The sequence below is a fragment of the Nelumbo nucifera genome, chromosome 5 (assembly GCF_055504915.1).
Source record: "Nelumbo nucifera cultivar China Antique chromosome 5, China Antique-T2T, whole genome shotgun sequence".
Taxonomy (NCBI): domain Eukaryota; kingdom Viridiplantae; phylum Streptophyta; class Magnoliopsida; order Proteales; family Nelumbonaceae; genus Nelumbo; species Nelumbo nucifera.
This window is the reverse complement of record NC_142653.1, coordinates 2,261,434-2,282,255: the sequence shown is the minus strand read 5'-3', so window position 1 is coordinate 2,282,255 and position 20,822 is coordinate 2,261,434. Positions and strand designations below refer to the sequence as shown.

The 20,822-nt window shown below is 37.9% G+C and overlaps 1 protein-coding gene across 1 annotated transcript; it reads left to right on the top strand.

The window, feature by feature from the left end:
* Positions 1-8,914: 8,914 nt before the first annotated feature.
* Positions 8,915-14,437, top strand: LOC104603733 (protein STRICTOSIDINE SYNTHASE-LIKE 7-like). Its single transcript, XM_010267832.2, has 4 exons — positions 8,915-9,481; positions 13,186-13,493; positions 13,624-13,756; positions 13,853-14,437. Exons 1-4 carry the CDS (start codon positions 9,047-9,049, stop codon positions 14,129-14,131), a joined length of 1,155 nt encoding a protein of 384 aa, XP_010266134.1. The 5' UTR covers positions 8,915-9,046; the 3' UTR covers positions 14,132-14,437.
* Positions 14,438-20,822: the final 6,385 nt, after the last annotated feature.

The window sequence follows — 20,822 nt, the reverse complement described above, 5'->3', positions numbered from 1 at the left end:
ATTTAAATAACTAAATATTTTAAATAATAAAATATTTAACATAACTAGATTTTAAATAGTTAAAATAAAGAAATTATGTAATAAATTCTAAAAATTAGAAAAATAATTATAACATAATATTGAAATTAATAAAAATTTAATATTTTTACATAATATTGTAAATAATTAATTTCACTTATATCAAGTAATAATTTTAGAAAATAACTTTCAAAAAAAATATTTATTAATAATAATTTTAAACTCTTAATATGTATTTATTATATAATTATATATACTAAGATTAATATTTATTATCTTTTGTGATAAAATATTTTCAATGATTATGTATAAATTTATTTTGTTTTGTTATTTAATAGAGAACTTTCAATAATTATTGGAGATTAAATTACTATTATTGAAATTTATAAATTTAATTTATTGTATTTTTGTTATAAGTTATTGATTAATATTTATTAGAGATTAAACTATTATTTGAGATTATACTATTTATTGACTAAGTTAATATATTTTTAGTACTTATTGTATTTTCTTAATTTCTGTAATTATTGTATTTCTCATTATCAACATATTTTCAATAATTGTGTATTTTTGCTATAAATTTTCAATAATTATTGGAGATTAAACTATTATTATTTATTAGAGATAAGACTATTAAATTAGTTGAAATTATGAGTGTTCATGAGTTGGTTCGATTTAATCGTATGCTATTTGGCCCACAAAATTGACCTAGTCAGGTTAGGGAGTTGGTTAGCTGAAACCAACTAACCTTTTGTGAAAACCAACCCACTCAAGTTGTATCGGTTTGGGTCGATTTTTTTGGTTTGGTTAATCTGTTCAAAAGATTTAAACTTAAAAATTTAATTTAATTTTAAAAATTATGGTGTAATTATTAAAAATAAATTTAAAAATTAGATCTATGATATAAAACATTTTAAACTAAGAAGTATGGGAAAATTCTCACTTTTTCATATTAAAAATTATATTTAAAATATAAAATATTAATATATATCCATGGTTAGGTCGTTCGATTTTGGTCGGTTTATAAATGGTCAAAGTGAAACTGATCCAACTTGGTCAAATTGGGAAATTTTTTAACCAAAGCCAACCTAAAATACTAGAAAACCGACCAACTCGGATTGAGCTAATCTGGTTGGTTGGTTTCATCAGTTTGATAAATAAACCTAACTGAAATTAATTATTGTTATTTTTTTATTATAAAAAAAATTATTAAAAGTAGTATATAAAATATTAAATAATTATTAATTATTTAAAAAATTAAAAAATATAAAACAATTGTATATTCCTATGTGTTTTTATTAGGGTCATTTATTAGAACACACTTTTAGGGATGACAATTTTCCCCATCCTCAACAAGGACCCGACTTCCCCAACCCGATGGGGCTGGGGCTGGGGATTATTTTGGCGATGCAGGGGCGGGGTCGGGGATTATTAGGAATCCCCGGTGGAGGTCGGGGTCGGGGTCGGGGTTGAGAATGGGGATTGAGGTCCCCACCTTGCCCCTACCCCGATTATATATATATATATATGTTAAATGTTATTTATATTAAATATACTATTATATTATTATTTATTTACACACACACACACACACATATATATATATATATATATATATCAAAACATATTTAAAACACTATTTATAATTTAATTTTTTTATTTATTTTAAATAAATTTATTTAAAAAAATACTATTATCTGAAAACATTTTCGGGATTTGGGTCCCCACAGGAAACCCATCCTCGTCGAGGATTGGGGATGGGGTTAATTTCAGAATCGGGGTCAGGGACGAGGAATATGATTCCCGCCCCATTGCCATTCCTACACACCTTATAGTTTTACATATTTACTTAAACCTACCTTATAATTATCATTTTACTAAAACATCCCATATATTTTGCAACTTATTTACTTAATCAGCCTTTCATTAAGAAGTGTTTGTTTTGCCATTAGGCCCATGATTTTTTATTCCAAAAATACCATTAACACTTTTTCCACTGTCATCTAATGGAAGATTGATTAAATCCATTGCAAATTATAGGTGGTGTTTTAGTAAAATGCTAACTATATGGTAGATTTTAGTAAATCCATGAAACTATAAGGGGTATTTTATTATATGATCCTTTCTATTATTTAGGTTTCTCTTAATAAATCTTGTGCATCGCAGGGGTCCCTGCTAGTTCCATATAATTCGTGGTTAATAAGAGTTTTAGAGCGAAGGGACTGCTAATTCGGGAATAACCTCTGTACCTCCATGGTATATCTAGGGGTGTCGATTGGATTGGATTTAGTACAATCCGATCCAATCCAATGTAAGTCCATTACAAATGGATGAGGTCCAATTCAATCCAATAAATAATTTGGATAATTATGGACCAGTCCAATTCAATGTTTGGATCGTTCAATTTGTTTAAATTCATTTTAATTTATATTGGTTTCAAACCCAAATCGAATCCATTGACACCTATATTCTTATCTTTAGACCTGGCAATTGGGTTAGGTGGATCGGGTTTGGTTAGGTCAAGAAATTTCAGGTTGGGTTATCAAATGCTAGACCCTAACCCTAAATGTTCGGGTTAGGATTGACCCGTGGGCCAATTCGGGTCATCCAAAAAATAACTGAAATTTAAAAAAATAAAGAAAGACTACATGAAAATACCAAAATTAAAAGAATCAACCTTAAAATTCCAAATATAAATAAAAAAACTTAAACATTTAACAATTTAAAGAACAAACAATAAAGACTAAAGACTAAATAGAAAAAATTAAAGTGGAAACTTCTAGTAATGTATAAATAGTTCTAATTAGACTTGACAATCGGGTCAACAAGTTGACACATGACCCAACCCAATTTTTCTGGGTCGGTTCAGGTCATTCTCACATTCAGGTGGTTAAATATGAGAACCTAATCCAATTTTTTGGGGTTGGGTTGGGTCAGGTTCGCGGATTGAGTCAACTTTTTGCCATGTCTACTTATCTGATATCAATGGAATGGATATTGGCTTAATCCAACGAAATCCAATATAAATTTATTATGGACAAACCAGGTCCAATCCAATCTAATAAATATTTCGGACCAGATTGGTCCAATCCACTGTCTTTTTTGTTCGTCCAATCTATCCAAATTAATTTTAGACTGGATGGTCCAATCCAAAACCGGTCCATTAACACCCTTAGATATATCCACACTTTAGACAAGAGAAATGATAAGAAGGTTTAAGGAAATGGACAAAGCTAGCTAGAGACATTATCAACTGAGCCACCATTATTCCGTATTCTACTTAATATATCCAATATTTGAAAGAGGAGTAAACAAAAGCCTCACAATGAAAACAATTGTATTATGTCACTATCATATATTAAATCAGTTCTAAAGGAACTCGGATTCAGCCCTCATAAAATCATGCTCACACTATATTCATAGCCACTTGCACTTGTATAGGGGTGTAATTGATCGGTTATGGATTCGACCCTGTCCAAACCAAAATCAATTTGGATGGATTGAGTGGACCAACAAGATAATATTGAATTGGACTAGTTCAAAATATTTATTGGATTAGACTTGGTCTATTTGTAGTGAATTCACATTATACTGGATCTAATTGGACCAAATCTAGTCCAATTGACACCCTTACACCTGTGCATTGGAAATATCTCTCTATGAATAAAAACATACAAGTGCAGAAATATTCCCAATACACAGTTTACAAGTGGCTATAAGCACAGTCTTGTAAAGACTGAATCAATCCAATCTCATTCTAAAGACAAGCTCTACTTTTCAACAGACACACAGTTCAATTGCATTTCGTTCAGTTTCATTAATTAATGAGCTTACACACCAAAAGTTGGCTGGTTGATAAGGTCTCCTGCTAGCATAGGGAGATTTGGGGTTGAATCCAGCCAGCACCATTGGGGGTTTATGGGTTTGGCGGATGGGCTACCCCTATGGTGTATTCCCTATGGCTCAGTTTGGAAGGAATACAAATACAAATACCTACAGTGCAAAACCTTATATTTTGTATTATTTTTCATGTATTTTTATTATACATATTTGTATTTATATTCTTGGCTCAGTTTGGAAGGAATACAAATGCAAATATGTAGAGTGCAAAACCTTATATTTTGTATTGTTTTGTATATTTGCACTGGGCATATTTGCATTTGTAGTCTTTCCAAACTGAGCCTATGGAAAAAAGTCAATAACAACTTATTAACTAAAAATCTCTATAACTTTGTCCCTATATAGCTAACATTACTATAAGTTGTTATTTAAAAATAAATTTAATACATGTTTATTAATAAAACAACAAATAAAAAAGAAAATTTTAATTCTAAAAATAAATCTTATAATTTGATATCCATTTATATTTCATTTAAAAATAAAACAATACTATAAATTTGTTGATAAAATAAAAAAAAAAAATTAATAGTTTTAAACTTAATTATTATTAATTTGAAATCCTGCAATGCATTTAAAAATAACAAAACTTAATTCTAAATAAAAATTTAGTAAAAGTCAAAACAATTTCATAAAAATTGAAAACTAATACAATTAAGAATGTAACAATACTCCTTCTTAATGTGTAATTTGAGTGGGTTGAATCAGATTGAGGATCTATCCAAACTCAACCCTAAGTCTGAAAGCTAGAGCTCAGGCTTGGCCCAAGTCAAGATTAACTCCGAGTTTACTAATCTAGGCATAACTTGAGCTTATCTCAATATCTAGAATTAGAATCGGACTTATGCTTGGATATGTTGATCTTTATAATTGATATTACGTATATATGCATATTATCAAATATTGGATGAGATTAAATTGGGTCAGGTCGGATTCAATTTAAACATAATTGATATATTTTTTTTGTCCCAAGCCCAATTTAAACATTCGAAAACTAAAACCCGATCAGATAAATTCGAATTGGGCCCACCTAAGTCATACCCTTAATTCCTTTTTCCTCGGCTAGAGTAGCGGAGACCGTTTTAATCCCGTTAGTGGGTCAGACCACGTATCATTATGGAGCTTGAGTTCACTTTTGCTACGAAAGTTACACTGTATTAGCCTATTAGGTCAGAGCTAAAACAGAAAACCATAGCTTTAGATGTATTGCAGTGGCCCAGCAATAAATTAATACATGTAATTCAAGGTGGGGCTATAACAACAAGTCAAAAGCTTTGATTTAGGTCTTGTTTGATATGTCTTTTTTAGAAGATCTTTTGATAGTTCTGTCAGTAAAATGTATAAGTTTTTGATATAAGATCTGTCAGTAAATAGCCTATAGGCCGTTTGGTAAGTGTGATTATTCATCGATCTGTTGGAAGATAATATCAGCCCAAAGACCATTTGAAATTGCTTGAGTATGTATACTGTTGATCTGGGCTACTTAGTGACTGTAAATCTTAAGCCAAAAGCCATTCATCCATTATCAAAACATTATAGATGAAGATAAACACACACAGAAGAAAAAACAGTAATTCCCATATCAAACTGTAGACCACACTACAGATGATAAACACAAAAAAAAAAAAGAAATCAGTGGTTCACATAATCCATATCAAATCACAGACCACATTACCGATGGCATATAAACACAAAAAAAAAAATCAATGATTTCTATATCAAAGCAATAAACACACAAAAAAATAGTGATTCACATTAATCCTTATCAAACCACAGACCACATTACAGATGAATATAAACACAAAAAAAAATCTCAGTGGTTCACATTAATCCATATGTAACACAACAAGCCACCAACCAACCACCAACCAAATGACGGACGACCACTGCCACGAGAAAAATCAATGCCGAGTGATTTGTAATCTCTTGTAAAATAGGGGAAAGACAATTAGTGGAATAGGGTGTGCGGTGCAGGTGACGGTGGAAGAGAGACGAAGTTGTTAGACAGTGTATGCCCTTAGTTCCAATCAGAATGATATGCATTATGACATTTAATGTAAATGAACAAATTACATATTTGATTCATGTTATTATGGTGTGTTTCTGTGTAATATCCTTAAACTGGATACAGATGAGACTCGTGTTAGTTTAGAATCTTCACAGTCGTTGGATAGATCTGAGGAGATTTATCCTGTCAAAGCTGACACTGATGTGCCGCCGAGTTGGTTGGAGTGGCTTGTCTCAGCTGCCAGGGTGAGAACTCAGGTACATGCAGTGTGGGTTTTCTTGAAGCCCTAAATCGGACCAGAATTCCAGTATTGCCCTGGACCTTAGAGATAGATGGGCAAAACTGGAATGTTACACCTGACCCCTAGTCTCGATTATGATACTACACTAGGTGTCGGATTGGGTTGTCTTTGATATGCCAATCAGTTCCTTAGAGGGGGTCAAAACTTGGGTATGTTGGGATAGTGCAAGAATTCATCTGAGTGAGTGATCATAGTAACAGGATCAACCCCTTTGTCGGACAAAGTGAATGATCGGGGATGCACTCTCTTTGATGGAAACCAAAGCTGCCAGCAGCCGATTTCAACCGTTGAAATTTGTTTTGCAAATATATTATGGTTTCAAAATGTTTGCAAAATGTTTTAATTCCCGGGATCCATGTGAGTAGAGAGTGCAACACTGTTCCTTGCAACCGAGGGAGAGGTCATCTCTTGTCGGGTAGTGTTTGATCATTATGGGCTGAGAGGTTAAGTATAAGACCATTGAGGGTAATACCTGATGGGCTAATCTTGCATCTGCCCACAGTCATTGGGATTTTATAAGGTGGCTTGACCCAGGGACCATTTAGTGTAAATGTTGGGCCCATTAAGAGCCCATGGTGATGGACTCAGGGGTTCATTGTCTCCTACAGGGCATTCGGACATGCCTTGCCACAGAGGTTGGGCTGAACCCATGTGGCTGATGTGTAGATCAATGTTTAGATCCCACGCCATACAAAGATACCCAAATGAGCAGCAATTTGGAGGATAAGTGAGCACATGGACTTAATGGACCTAAAGCCCAATTCAAACTAGTTTAATATGATTAATTAAAGAGGGGCGATTCTAGGATTTAGATCAGTAGATAGGATAAGGGATTGTCCCTATCCACTCAAAGAGTATAGATCCAAATAGAGATTTGGATCAGGAAACTCCTAATCAGATTAGGAGGGTTGATCTTTATCTGTAGATAAGATAAGGGATTATCCTTATCTCTTAAAGAGAATCTAGATCCAAATACAATATTTGGATTAGGAAACTCCTAATGTGATTAGGAGAACCTATCTTTAAGGCTATAAATAGAGGAGGAGGGAGAACCCCAATTCATCCTTCAAGATTACTGAATCAAGAGAGAAGACAGCTACAGTTGGACTGACGCCATCTTCTGCTCTTGCCTTATCCTGTTGTTGCCGCCATTGCCAGTTCGATCTCCACTTGTAAGAGCGATCAAGAAAGGTTCTTGATATCAGTTTTTGGAAGAAAAACTGATATGAAGTCGTGCTCACTCGCCCTCCATCAGATTCTTGGTGAAGAATCAGGTTCTTGTTGAAGAACCACCCTGCTGATTCTGCTCCACCCTACGTTGTGTCATCTTCAGTGGTACTAGTCTTTGGTGATCTCCTTGGGCGTGAGCACCTTCATTGGGAGTTACTACTACTCTGTATCAGGTATATCCCTCTGCTACCTTTTGGTTTCAGATCTGGTCTGGTTTAGGGTTCAAAATTGATCATTGAAAATGCAATTTTCTAAAATAGGGAATGTGATTCCCAAATGGAAGAGAGAGAAATTTTGAAATTTCGCCCAACCTAGCTACAGGGTTCGGCCATCCATATGATGGATCTCTCATCCCTTCAGAAGTAGGGGAGATAAAGGATGGCGGTGGTAGAGCAGGAGGAGAAGAGGGGGAAGCGAAAGAGCAAATTTGAATTGCGACCTGATAGAGGTGTGTGCAAATGAGGGTTTTTGGGGGATTTATCGAGAGGCTACTACTGTTCATAAAATTTGTGTGTGAGTGTCAAGCACACGTATGATGAAGCTCCGAGAGGGCATAAAATCCCAAATGCTAAGATCGTAGATTCCTGGCTCACAATGGGCTTTTTGCGTCTTTAAAGTGCTCCATCTTTTAGCAGCTAGATCTTCTGTGAACCAAACAAGAATAGATCGAAAATTGGTCTTTCGGGCTTCTAAACAGACAGAAGACCGTGCAGAAAGACTACGACACGGTTGGTAGCAATTGTGGCCGACATGGTCAGTGATGTTTTGCCGTAATACCCTCTTTTATAATAGAAGTGAAAGTAAGCGTGATTTCTATGAATTCATCAAGGTTTTCAACCCGCAATTGATTCGACCGGTCGAATCATTCAAACCATCACCCGACCAAGATTTTGGGTTCGATTTAGTTAAGACCCATCATACAGTCAAAAACCATTGACTTGGTCAAGAATCATTCGACCTGGCTGGTTCAATTGTTGACCCATTTGACCTAGTGACTGGGTCGTAGGTTTCACACTCAATGCATGCAAAACTTTCAGGTGTCATAAGACTCATAACTTTGCACTCCAATGTTCGATTGGAATAATTTTTTTTATTTTGGGTAATTTTTTGAGATCTATGCATGCCAAGATGACGCAAGTGCCTTGCCCCACTATTTTAACAAAAAAAAACTTTTTAGCCTCAAATTGCAGTTTTTAATTTTTGATAAACTAAAAAATTAAAAAATATAAATTAAATATAAAATAATAGATATAACATGTCTAAAATATATGTATACATTATCTATTACTAAAATATATATGTATGCACACACATATATATTTAATATATATATACTGATGTGGTTTAGTCTGAACCATTCAATCTAACTGGTCGAACCGATGACTCGTGACCCCAAAGACACAAACAATTGGACCTCCGAATCGATTTTTAAAACATTGCAATTCACACTGATGTTATCTATAGTTTTTTTTTTGTTGACTTTTTTGTCCCGTTGGAAGTAGATTTCGGTAACTTCGAATCCTCTCCAAAAAGCCGAGGATACAAGTTAGCACTTAGCAGCACCACCGCAGCCATCAAACAAACTTGATACCATGGCCGAGCAGAAGAAGACTCCGGCTACAGTCAACACGATTCAAAGAGTATCATGGGCATATTTTGTCCTGTTAGTCGTCGTGGCACCTGTAGCCATCGCTGTGCTTGTCTACCGAGTGGATGAGTTCGATCCGGCGCCGCTGCCTGACCACGGTTTGTCTCGGGTTACCGTGGAGGTACCGAAGCACAACAATCGAGTGCTTGATGCGGCGGAGAGGGTTGGTGATGGACTTCTGCATGGTCCAGAAGACCTGGCTTATGATGCTGAATCAGGTATTATTTACACGGGTTGTAGCGACGGGTGGATAAAGCAAGTCACCGTGAAAGACTCGGCCGAGCAGACAAGGGTGGAGAATTGGGTTTATGTTGGTGGCCGACCTCTTGGCCTCGCGTTCGGACCTGACAAGCAACTCATCGTCGCGGAATCTTACAAGGTTGGTTATTCTTAATTATATATGTATATATTTTAGGCAATCTACTCAGTTTTTTGTTATTTTGTTATTCTTTTGCATGGCGACCGCCGGCCGGGGGTTGAATTACTCATCGACCTAGACAGGGTTAAGACAAAACCAAGGAGTGATTATTCTAAGTAACTTCTAGACTACTTGACAATCTAGGCTGGTATCAATAGGATATAAAACCATCCACAACCGCTGAAAAGCTTTGGGGCGGTTTTGGTGTACATCAGCGGAACCATTTCCATCGCCCGTACACACCGGATAATGAGAGGGAGGAGATCGTCATAGGACAATTCGGAGACCCTCAGTAAAATGCAAAAAAAAATTAAAAATAGGTTAATTTTTTAAAAATAATATTAATAGAGGGCAAAAATACTGTCTTTTTTGATTTATTTATCAGAACCGCCGCCCGTCACCGCCGTCCGCCTCCGGCAACGTTGTCGGAGGTAGCCGGAGGCAGAGGTGGCGGCGACGGCGCTGGTGATGATTCCTCTGCCCGCTTCCGCCGCTACTTCTATCTCCACCAATCTCCGGCAACGTTGCCGGAAGTGGCGGCGGACGGCGGCTCTGATAGTATTTTTGTCTTTTATTAATATTATTTTTTAAAAATTAATCTGTTTTTAAATATATTATTTTTATTAATACTAAACCCCAAAAATTGCCTTTATATGCTATTACACCAAAAAAACATAACATCAACAGAGTTCGGCTTGATTCCATCAAGAATGCCCGTTCGACAGCCTCATGTACTTCTTCTATAAGTTTGCAAGAGGCTATTGAGACGGTGTGAACACGGGCTTACCCTAACCCAAGCCAAACTCCATGAACAGATGTTTGACTGGAATGTTTGGGGTCACATGCGTCCACAGTCGCCGGAAATCATTTACGGAGAGAAGGGGTTGTAGAGAGTAAAACCGTAACGTAAAGGTAAGCCGGAGATGGTGTTGACGCCAAAATGATCCCATCATCATCTGGATCCCAACCAAAATGGAGCGCTACTGATCAAAGCGAACTCAGAGAATGTTCCGGCCATACGTCGGTAACATCTCCCATTTTTGTATTTATTATTCACAAGGATATTAGGAGAAGTACGGATATTTCCAACGGAATGCAGCTGTAAAATCGGTGTGAGGAGCGCTGAGTTAGAAACAGATTCCAATTCACCAAAATGGTTATTAGTCAGAGCGTCAAGACAATGTTTCAAAATATGGACACGTATAATAGGGACAAAAAAATTAGGTATCGTTCAATTTATTATTTAAAAATGAATTTCTTATAGATCTTGGAGACTAGATTAGATTTAATTATAAAATACTAGATCCACAACAATGTCACATCTTAAAAGCTTTTATACTGGATTTTTTTTCCTATTTAGAGTAAATCCATTAAACCACTCTTTGGTTTTCATATGTCTTTTTTTTTTTTTAAAAGGCCTTAATTTCCCCTCAATTTTGGTATGCCCCTTAATTTTTTCTTTTTTGGGACAAAGGTGTTTTTGTTTAAACCGGATTTGGTGTTCAGCCTTTTTCAATAGTGTATTAATAACATTTTCATAGTTACATTTTTTTTTTATTTATGAAAAAATATTTCCAATGCACAGTGTAAAATGGCTGTGAGATTAGAGTGCGCATAATTTTACGAGTATTAAATTTGCCCTCACTTCTAAAAGTATACATAAAAGGTGGACAGGGACATTAAATATCTATAATGATTTAATGACCCTATTAATTTCTCTCTCTAATTTCAACCTTACCCCTGTTAATAGAAATAAGTAGAAAGCTTTAAGAGTTTTTTGTAAGATTTAAGGTATTTTTTACATAAAGACAAATTTGATATTATAATATGTTTAGATTCATAACATCAGCGGTTGCTGTTAGAGTAGTAGGTAAACAGAAGGGGTTTGTTTATTGAAAGGTTTAAGTTAATATTTTAATTCAAATCGAAAGGCAACATTAGTGGGCCTCCAAATTGAGACTGTCAATTAAACAATGACGTGCTATTAATTATAATATATATATATATATATATATATATATATATTTATCCATTTTTCAAAAAAATGATATAAAAAGAGTTAAAAGAATTTGGGTCTACACTCAGATAAAATAAATCATTTTCTGTAAAAAAGGAGTCCATGAGGTGGATTGAACTCCAAATTCCCTAAAAGGAGTATTGATTGCAAAGTCTACGGTGTTTTTCAGATAGTAATGGGTCAATAACAGCCTTTAATTATTTGATGGTTAAAGGTTTAGAGAGATGGTGGGGAAGGAATAGAAAAAGGCGCAACGTAGGAACTAGGAAGTATACGACAGGAGTCAGGTCCATTTGCCCTGTGCCCTTTGGGAGAATGATATATCAGCCGAGGGTCAGAATCTGTATGTTGAAAATACTGTCAGGGTAGCTTGGAATTGATGTTAATTTATGGGCGGCGTTGATGCATAAAATGTATGTTGTTGACATTTTAAATGTTTATAATTCTAAAATCAATAAAAATAATATGTTTAATATAATTTCTAAAATTGATTAACTTTTTAAAGAAAATATCTTATACAGTTGCTCTTACAAATCATTTATCAACTCCGCCGCTCGCCATCGCCTATCTCCACCAACTTCTCCGCCCATCGGCTCTTGGACCGTTTCCGCCGCCTCAATCTCTGTTATACAGGGTGGAATTCTTCTGGGACAATCGGCTCTTGGACGAAACAAAGACTACTTTCACCGAATTTTCCTGTCATGGAGCTCTCCGATACTCGAAACAGTGGCGAGTATCGGGTTCTTATTCTTTTTATTTCTCGTGGGCCTCGAACTTGATTTAAGCTCGATACGCTCACGATCGTTGCCACTGGAATTTCCCTCCCTTTCTCGTGCGGCGCCGGGGTGGCTTTTGTCCTTCAAAAAACAGTGGACGGTGAAAGCAAAGTCGGCTACGGCCAATTTCTCCTTTTCACGGGAGTAACTCTTTTCATAACGGCTTTCCCTGTCCTCGCCCGCATCTTAGCGGAGCCTAAGTTACTGACGACCCAAGTGGGCAAGAAAGCCACGGAAGCCGCTGCCTTTAATGATATTGCAGTGTGGGTGCTGTTGGCTCTGGCAATTGCTGTCACTGGTAATGGCACCACGGCTGGTGAGAACAAGAGTTCCTTAGTGTTCATGCGGGTTCTGGTTTCTGGCTTTGCATTTGTTGTCTTTATGATGGTCCAGAAGAATTTCATTCAAAAGCCGATGGGCGGAGAATTTGGCGGAGGTGGGCAGAGGCGACGGAGGCATTATCCGAGATTGTCGGAGGCGGCGGCCTGTAGCTGTGTTGATAATTGATTTGCAAGAGAAAGAAAATGAATAATATTTTTACTTTAATTGATATTTAAAAAAATTTAACCAATATTAAAAATATTACTTTTATTAATATTAAGCTCAAAAGTGCCCTTTAATCCTTTTCTTTTCCTCTCCAGATTTATACCCTTAAAATGTTGTTACCACCTGACAGTGCCATATCATCATCTCAGTTTTGGTTATATATGATGTGACAAATAATCACTTAGCTACCAATCATGACGGTGTCTTTTACACCTTGGATCCGGCTCACCACAAAACACTCGCCACAAGACCTTACAGCCGCACATCAGGAACTTTCTTCTAAGTTTGATCCTCATACCTCATCCCGTATTGTTGTTTGGCATCAGGGGCTATTGAAGGTGAATAGAGAAGGATTGGTAGAATTGCTGACAGACGAAGCTGATGGGGTGAAATTCCGACTGACAGATGGCGTTGATGTGGCGAACGATGGCATGATTTATTTCACGGATGCATCGTACAAATATGACTTGGACCATCACATGTTGGACATCCTTGAAGGGAGGCCCTACGGGAGGCTCATGAGTTTCGATCCCTCAACCAATCAGACCCAAATACTAGTGCGCCACCTCTACTTCGCCAATGGCGTAGCTCTCTCACCCGACCAAAGTTTTCTCGTCTTCTGTGAGACTCCGCGGTGAGTTTACGTTTACGGTTTACCCCGCACTCCATTCAGAGAAGTCAGATCAAATTAACCCCAAGGCCAAGGGGGGATAATTAGATTTTGTTTGGCAATTTCCTTATTTCTTTTCCTTATTCAAATGCAGGCGAAGGTGCAGTAAATATCACATCAAGGGCGAGAGGAAGGGATCTGTAGATAACTTCATCGACAACCTGCCAGGTTTTCCGGACAACATCCGATACGACGGAGACGGACATTTTTGGATCGCCCTACCCTCGGTATTTCTGATTGTTCTTTCTCTCTCGCTCTCTCTCTCTCTCTCTCCAAAATCCAAATGGTTTTTAATGGTTTAGGATGTTTGTTTGACTGAGCAGGCAAAGACGCTCTCCTGGGATGTAGTACTAAGGTATCCCTACGTGAGGAAGACGATGGCAATATTGTCCAAGTACATGCACCTGCCAAACATTCAAAGGGACGGTGGAGTATTGGCCGTCAATTTGGAAGGAAAAGCAGTCGCCCTTTACTCTGATCCTAGCTTGTCCATGGTTTCTGGTGGGCTCAAGATTGGCAAGTATCTCTACTATGGTAATCTAGAAAACGCCCATTTCACCCGCATCAATCTCACCAGACATGCAGCATCAGCATCGTCATAGCTTCTCCCGCTGAGACGTTATTTATGTCATAAATGTAATTTCTGCTGTCTTTCCTTTCCTAATATTCTATATTTTGGGATGATATATATAATGGTAGAGGTTCCTTAGTCAGGTAATTAGTTTGAGTTTATCAGAAGAGATTGTAATGGAGTAGCTCAACCATCAGGACCGGGATGGGCGATGAAAGCTTCCATCATTGTGTTCCGTTTTCATCTCGTGGATGGACAGTTTTGGTCCACTCCACGAGTTTGGTGACCTTGAATTGATGAATGGGCCTTTGAATGCTGAAAATGTTGTTTTTTTCAACTCTTTGAATTTTGATGGTCGTTTGATTGCACCGATCAAAGCTCCACCGAACTCTTGATTATATCAACACCTCTTATAGTTTAACAGATTTATTTAAGTTTATCTATAGTTTGCATTCTACTAAAACACCCTTTATAATGTTAATAGATTTACTTAAATCTATCTTATAGTTTATGTTTTACTAAAACATTCTTTATTGTTTACAACCTATTTACTTAATCCTCTTTTCATTAAGAATTATTTATTTTTCAACATGATCACTTAAATTAGGTAGAAAATGTTTAAGGGCATTGATTCATGGTTGTTTATTCTTAAAATACCCTAAATTTAGTGGAAAATATTCAAGATATAGATCCATGATTGTTTATTTCAAGAGTACCCCTAACACTTTTTTGCATAAATGTATAGAAAACAAATTGACCAAACAGAAAAAAATAGTGGTGGTTGGTGTTTTATTAGGGGCAAAAATGACATTTTTTATTTTTATTTTTGTTTCTTTTAATTAAATTTATTTGAATGGAAGTTAGTGTTAAAACTATCATTTTCTACTTTCATCAAAGCCAAAATAAATTAAATAAATTGATTACAAACTATAGGGAAAGTTTTAAGAAAACACAAATTATAGCATAAGTTTTAATAAATTCATGAAACTATAGGAGTGTTTTAATAAATGACTCAATCATCAAACAAATGAAGTCCCGATCCTCTTCTCTCTCTCTTACCCTAATTTGAGGGCTTAGTTTTTGAAGAGAGCTTATTTGAAGCTTGGTAACCTCACAATCTTTGGTATCTTGATTTAGCAATCGGTAGTCTTAGTGGCACGATTCTGATTGAGCTGGGGATTAAACCATTGAGTACAGTGTTCTTGTATAAGAACGATTTTGAGGGCAGGAATGCAGGATTTTGTCCATTTGTTGCCCACCCGGGATCTACCGCTCTCACATTGATTATTTTGGGCGTCGAGAAGTTACGGACAACCTCTCATTTAATTAATATTAATTTATAACATTTTATCAATTAATATTTTTAATACTTGAAGACAAATATTACTTTATAATATGTATTCAATTAATGTTATTTTATAATATTAAATTGAGAATAAATTTGTAAAATGCATATTTTTCAGACATCAATCATAGCATTTAGATTATTGATCAACTCCCCTACATTCAAATATTTGGAAACAAATTTTCATGCATTATTTTCAAAAGGTCTTTTTTTTTTGTTTTTTTAGGATTTGAGATTTTGGATTTATCAAATACCAACTAAGACTTCCCCCGTCAATTACATTAACCATTATGTCCAATGGATGAGTTAAAAAATCAAACATATAGCAATGTTTTCAACCTGTTATTGACTAGCCGAATGAATCATTTGAACCATAACCCAGTCTTGATTTTGGGTCTAATTCGCCTAAAACCTGATATTTGGTTAAAAAATGTTGATCTTGTCAAAAGTTGTTCAACCTAGTCACCAAGTCACAGGTTGTACATTCAATGTATGTGCAAACTTTTAGAGGTCATAACTTTGCACTCAATTGTCCAATTGTGGTGACTTTTTTTTTTGGATTTTAGGTAAATTTTTTATATCTATGCATCCCAAGGCACATTTGACACCTTACCCTGCTATTTTCACCAAAAACATTTTTTTTTACCTCAAATTGCAATTTTTAGCATTTTTTACAAATTAAAAAAAATAAAAAACTTAATAAAAAAATATAAATCAAACATTAAATAATATTTATACATATATTCAATATAAAAACAACTATACATTATTTTATGGGAAATTGTCTAAAACTTACCATGAGTTTTCAGCATTTCTCTTAAACTCACCACAACTTTTCAAAATGTCTAAAACTCACCATGTCACTAACTTGATGTTAAACAAACTAATGGGTGTTAGTATATTACCATTTTAATCTTCATAGAAAAATATAAAATATATACAAAATAAATTAGCGGGTGTTAATATATTACCATTTTAACATTTAGACATGAAAAAAAGGAAAAAGTTCAATAAATATTTTCATATATAAAATACATAAAAAACATAGAGATTAAAAAATATAAAAATTATAGAAATTGCAAACAAAATAAAAAATAATTTCAAATTATAGAAACTATAGAAATTGAAAAACAAAATCAAAAAATAAAAATTGTAGAAAAAACACCAAAAATTATAGAAAAACAAAGAAATTACAAATAAATAACAAAAAATACAGGAAAATTTATAGATTGTAGAAAATAGAAAATGTAAAAAAAGCATAAATTATTAAAAAACATTGGAAATTATAACAAAACATTAAAAATGCAAAAAGAAAAAGAAAATTGAAAACTGAAAAAGACAATTTTTCCTCTAACCCGCCATTCAAGGGTAATTTGGTCATGAAAATTGTTATTTATGCTGACATGGACACCTCTGTTAAGAAGCATTAACGGTGCACTAACGGAAGGTGAGTTTTGGAAAATAAAAGCTTACTGACATGGTGAATTTTAGACGTTTTGAAAGTTGTGGTGAGTTTAAGGGAATTGTTGTTGCGCAATCTGACTACTCCTAGTTGGAGGGCGAGCTGACTTCCAATCAAGCAGCGAGCTGGATCTATCTGCAAGACAGTGGATCAGAGAACCTGGGTAGCTAACCCGGCAAGGTCCCTCCGATGCTTAAGTCTGTAACTCTGCTATGCAAGATAAAAGTTTGAGAATTTGGGAGCTAGTGAGTAGAGTAACCGCGTACCTTTGCCTTGAGGTTTCATGCCTTTATATAGTGAAGTGGTCGTGAGATTCACAAAAGAGCTCCGAGATCTAAGGGGGTGTGGAGATAAGGTTCGTTCCGCATTTGAAGGAGAGCGGTGTGTAGATAAGTCTTATCGTTTCACTTTCGACTCCGGCAGAACGGGGACGAGTTTTCATCGTGATCTCGAGAAAGTCAGAATCTGTTAGCTCATCGTGATCCCGAGAAACTCGGAATCCATTGGAGAGGCCTCTGAAGTCGGTTACGTAGTGATTCGAGTCATTAGCTCCGAGCTGGTACTTCGATTTTGTAATTTTGAACTGGATTGGATGCCGAGGTGTCTCTACACCGAGGTGGGATTTGGGCCGAGGTGGCTGAATACCCGAGCTCCGAATGTTGTGAACTAGACTTGTCAAGCTGAGTTGTCATCCCTTGATCTAATCGCGTCCACGTGTCCCCTTCTTGCCAGGTCGTGCCAAATCGCCCTTCATCAATTGCCCCCCACTCCACGTGCCAGGGGTCTCAACCCGGTGCGGGGAGTTCATGACGAGTCCAAGTGGATTTGGCACGAAGTCTAGGCAACTTGGAGGGCGAATCGCCGGTCGGACCTGTTCGACCGCCCGGTTCAACCAAGTAATAACCCAGGTCGGGTACGAGTCACGCACGGATGTCAAAACATGCGCTAAATCGATTTCAACCTCGAGGGTCGTGCAATCGGTTTCTCTAGGAGTCGTCGGATCGTGTTGATCTCGACCGTTGATTCCCGGACAGTCTGGCTATAAATATGGGCCAAGGGACTCATTTTTTTTGCCACAAGTCCGCGGATCCGCAATCTGAGGTCGCACTCAAGTTTTTTAGTTCGGGTCATGTTGATCTCGACCGTTGATTCTCGGACAATCTGGCTATAAATATGGGCCAAGGGACTCATTTTCTTTGCCACAAGTCCGCTGATCCGCAATCAGAGGTCGTGCTCAAGTCTTTTAGTTTGGTGTCTTTCCGAGGTCGCCTTCCTTTCTTTGGTCTTTCTTTTGGTGAGTTCCCCTTTGCTTTTTCTTTTCGATTCCGTGTCTTTCTAGCATTTCCAGCTTTAGTTTTGATAGTCTCTTAGATGGGAGCGGTGAGTCCGCTAGAGCCGAAGTGGGTACCTCGGCTCAGACCGTGGATCCCCGTCCTACCAAGGAGTATACTTCAGGTCAGGACGCGGTCCATGGTCCCACCGAGGAGGTTTCTTTGGGTCAGGAGCGAGAGGCCTCGGGTAACCTGGCTTCCACCTCACACCGAGGTCGACAACCAAACAACTTTGGCCCGTCGACAATGACGACAGACAGGCTCCTAACCTTAGTAGCCCGGTATAGACTTCCCAACGACCACATCTATAGCATTCCCTTAGGTAACTTCCCTCAGGATCATGGTCACAACGAGATCGTGATCTTTGAGGAGCAACTCGTTGCTGGTCTTCGTCTTCCACTTCACCCTCTCATAGTCAAGGTCGCAAAATTTTTCAACATCACCATAGATTAGCTACACCCGAACTCCATCCGCAACATCGTAAGGACCATTTCACTTTTCCATTATTACAATCTTCCTCTTGACCTCGACATCTTTTCTTCTATTCTTTCCATCAAGAAGAATCCGATGTGTTCTGCCCGAACACAGGCTAAGTTACTATCTGTCACCTCACCTTGGTTTCAAACTTTTGCATGAGTTCCCTAACAAGGTCCCGACTTGGAAGAGGCGCTATTTCGTGGTCCGCAACACTGAGGGGTGGCCCTTCCCGACTCACTGGAGGACAGCCATTCAGGACCCTGGTGTTAGGTTGGACCTGAAGACAAGGGAGGCGCTCCGATCTTGGGCGAAGCTCGGCTTGAAGTTTGAAGACTTTGTGACCGAGGAGAAGCTCGTGCAAGTCAATCTTAGTCCTAGTAGGTCGTTGTTTGCTGTACTTTTTCCGTTTGTTTTACCTCGGTATTGTATCTGACTTAGCTCATTTTTGTTACGGGGAAAAAGAAGAAGAGAGCCTCAAAAAGGGATCATGTTGAGCACCCACCAGCCGCCATTCCCGAGCCCGAGCACCCATCTTCTGATCAGCCTTCCGTAATTGATCCGGTCGAGGAGGACTCAGGCAAGCCCTCCCCACCCCGCATGCCCAAGGAGACTACGTTTTCAGAGCCTGTTCCTGCGGCCGCCACTTCTTCGGGTAGTGATGACGCTGCTCGAAGCATTTTGACTCCCAAGTTCACACCCCTCAAGAGCAAGGACGCGGTATTTGCCGAGGAGGTTTCTCGCTGGGCCGAACTGCCAGTTGCTCAGCTCGGGGCTCGAGCGGATACTCACTGTATGGTGGTAGGTTCCTGAACTTGTCTTTCCAACCTTGTACTTGAATTTCTTTGTATGCTGATGCTTATTTTCTTCTCTTGGCAGGTGAACTCCTCCATTCATGCCTTGGCTTATCAGTCCGAAGTGAACTTGAAGCGGGCTCTCGAAGCCGAGGAGTCTTCCCGGAAAGCCCACGTCGAACTGAACTTAGCTCGCAACGAGAATAACCAACTGAGGAATGACGCGCGAACTAAGAAGGAGTTGATCACACTGTTGATGTCAGAGAAAAAGGAGCTTGAGGAGCGTGAGGCAGAATTGAAGAGGGAGGTGGAGAACCTCAAGGCCCATGTGAAGGAACGAACCGAGCTGCTTCTTCAGGGCAGTGGAGAACCTCGAGGCCCAAAAGAAATTTTGTATGTTGTGGGTTGTGATCGTTACCAAATGTGCGGCTTCCACCCACTTCGTAAAGTAGTCTACTACTACGACTAAGAACTTCCTCTGCCCTGTTATTGGCAGGAAAGAGCCAAGGATGTCGATTCCCCACTGCACGAAGGGCCATGGGCTAGTGAGATATTTCAGATCGACAGCGGGTTGATTGTGAATGTTGGCGTGCATCTGGAACTCCAGATGTAAGCGGGATGGTGAATTGACCGATGCACACCATAGGGGGATGGGGTTACCCCCCGGAGACGTTCATCTCGCTGCTTTTTCCGGTATGACTAGAAGATGCCATTGACGTAGAAATCAAGGTTGGTAACTGCGAAGAATGGGGATGACCTTTCGATTGTTTCCCACAGACGATACCAATTGTTGTTACGTGATCTGACTACTCCTAGCTGGAGGGCGATCTGGCTTCCAATCGAGCAGTGAGCTGGATCTATCTGCAAGATAGTGGATCAAAGAACCTGGGTAGCTAACCCGATGAAGTCGCTCCGATGCTTAAGTCAGTAACTCTGTTGTGCGAGCTAAAAGCTTGAGAGTTTGGGAGCTAGTGAGTAGAGTAACTACGCATACCTTTGCCTTGAGGTTTCATGCCTTTATATAGTGAAGTAGTTGTGAGCTTCACGAAAGAGCTCCGAGATCTCCGGGGTGTGGAGATAAGGTTCGTTCCGCCTTTGAAGGAGAGCGGTGTATAGATAAGGCTCATCGTTTCACTTCCGACTCCGGCAGAGCCGGGACGAGTTCTCATCGTGATCTCAGGAAAGCCAGAATCTGTTAACTCATCGTGATCCCGAGAAACTCGGGATCCATTGGAGAGGCCTCTGGAGTCGGTTACGTAGTGATTCGGGTCATTAGCTCCGAACTGGTTACTTCGTTTCTATAGTTTCGAACTGGA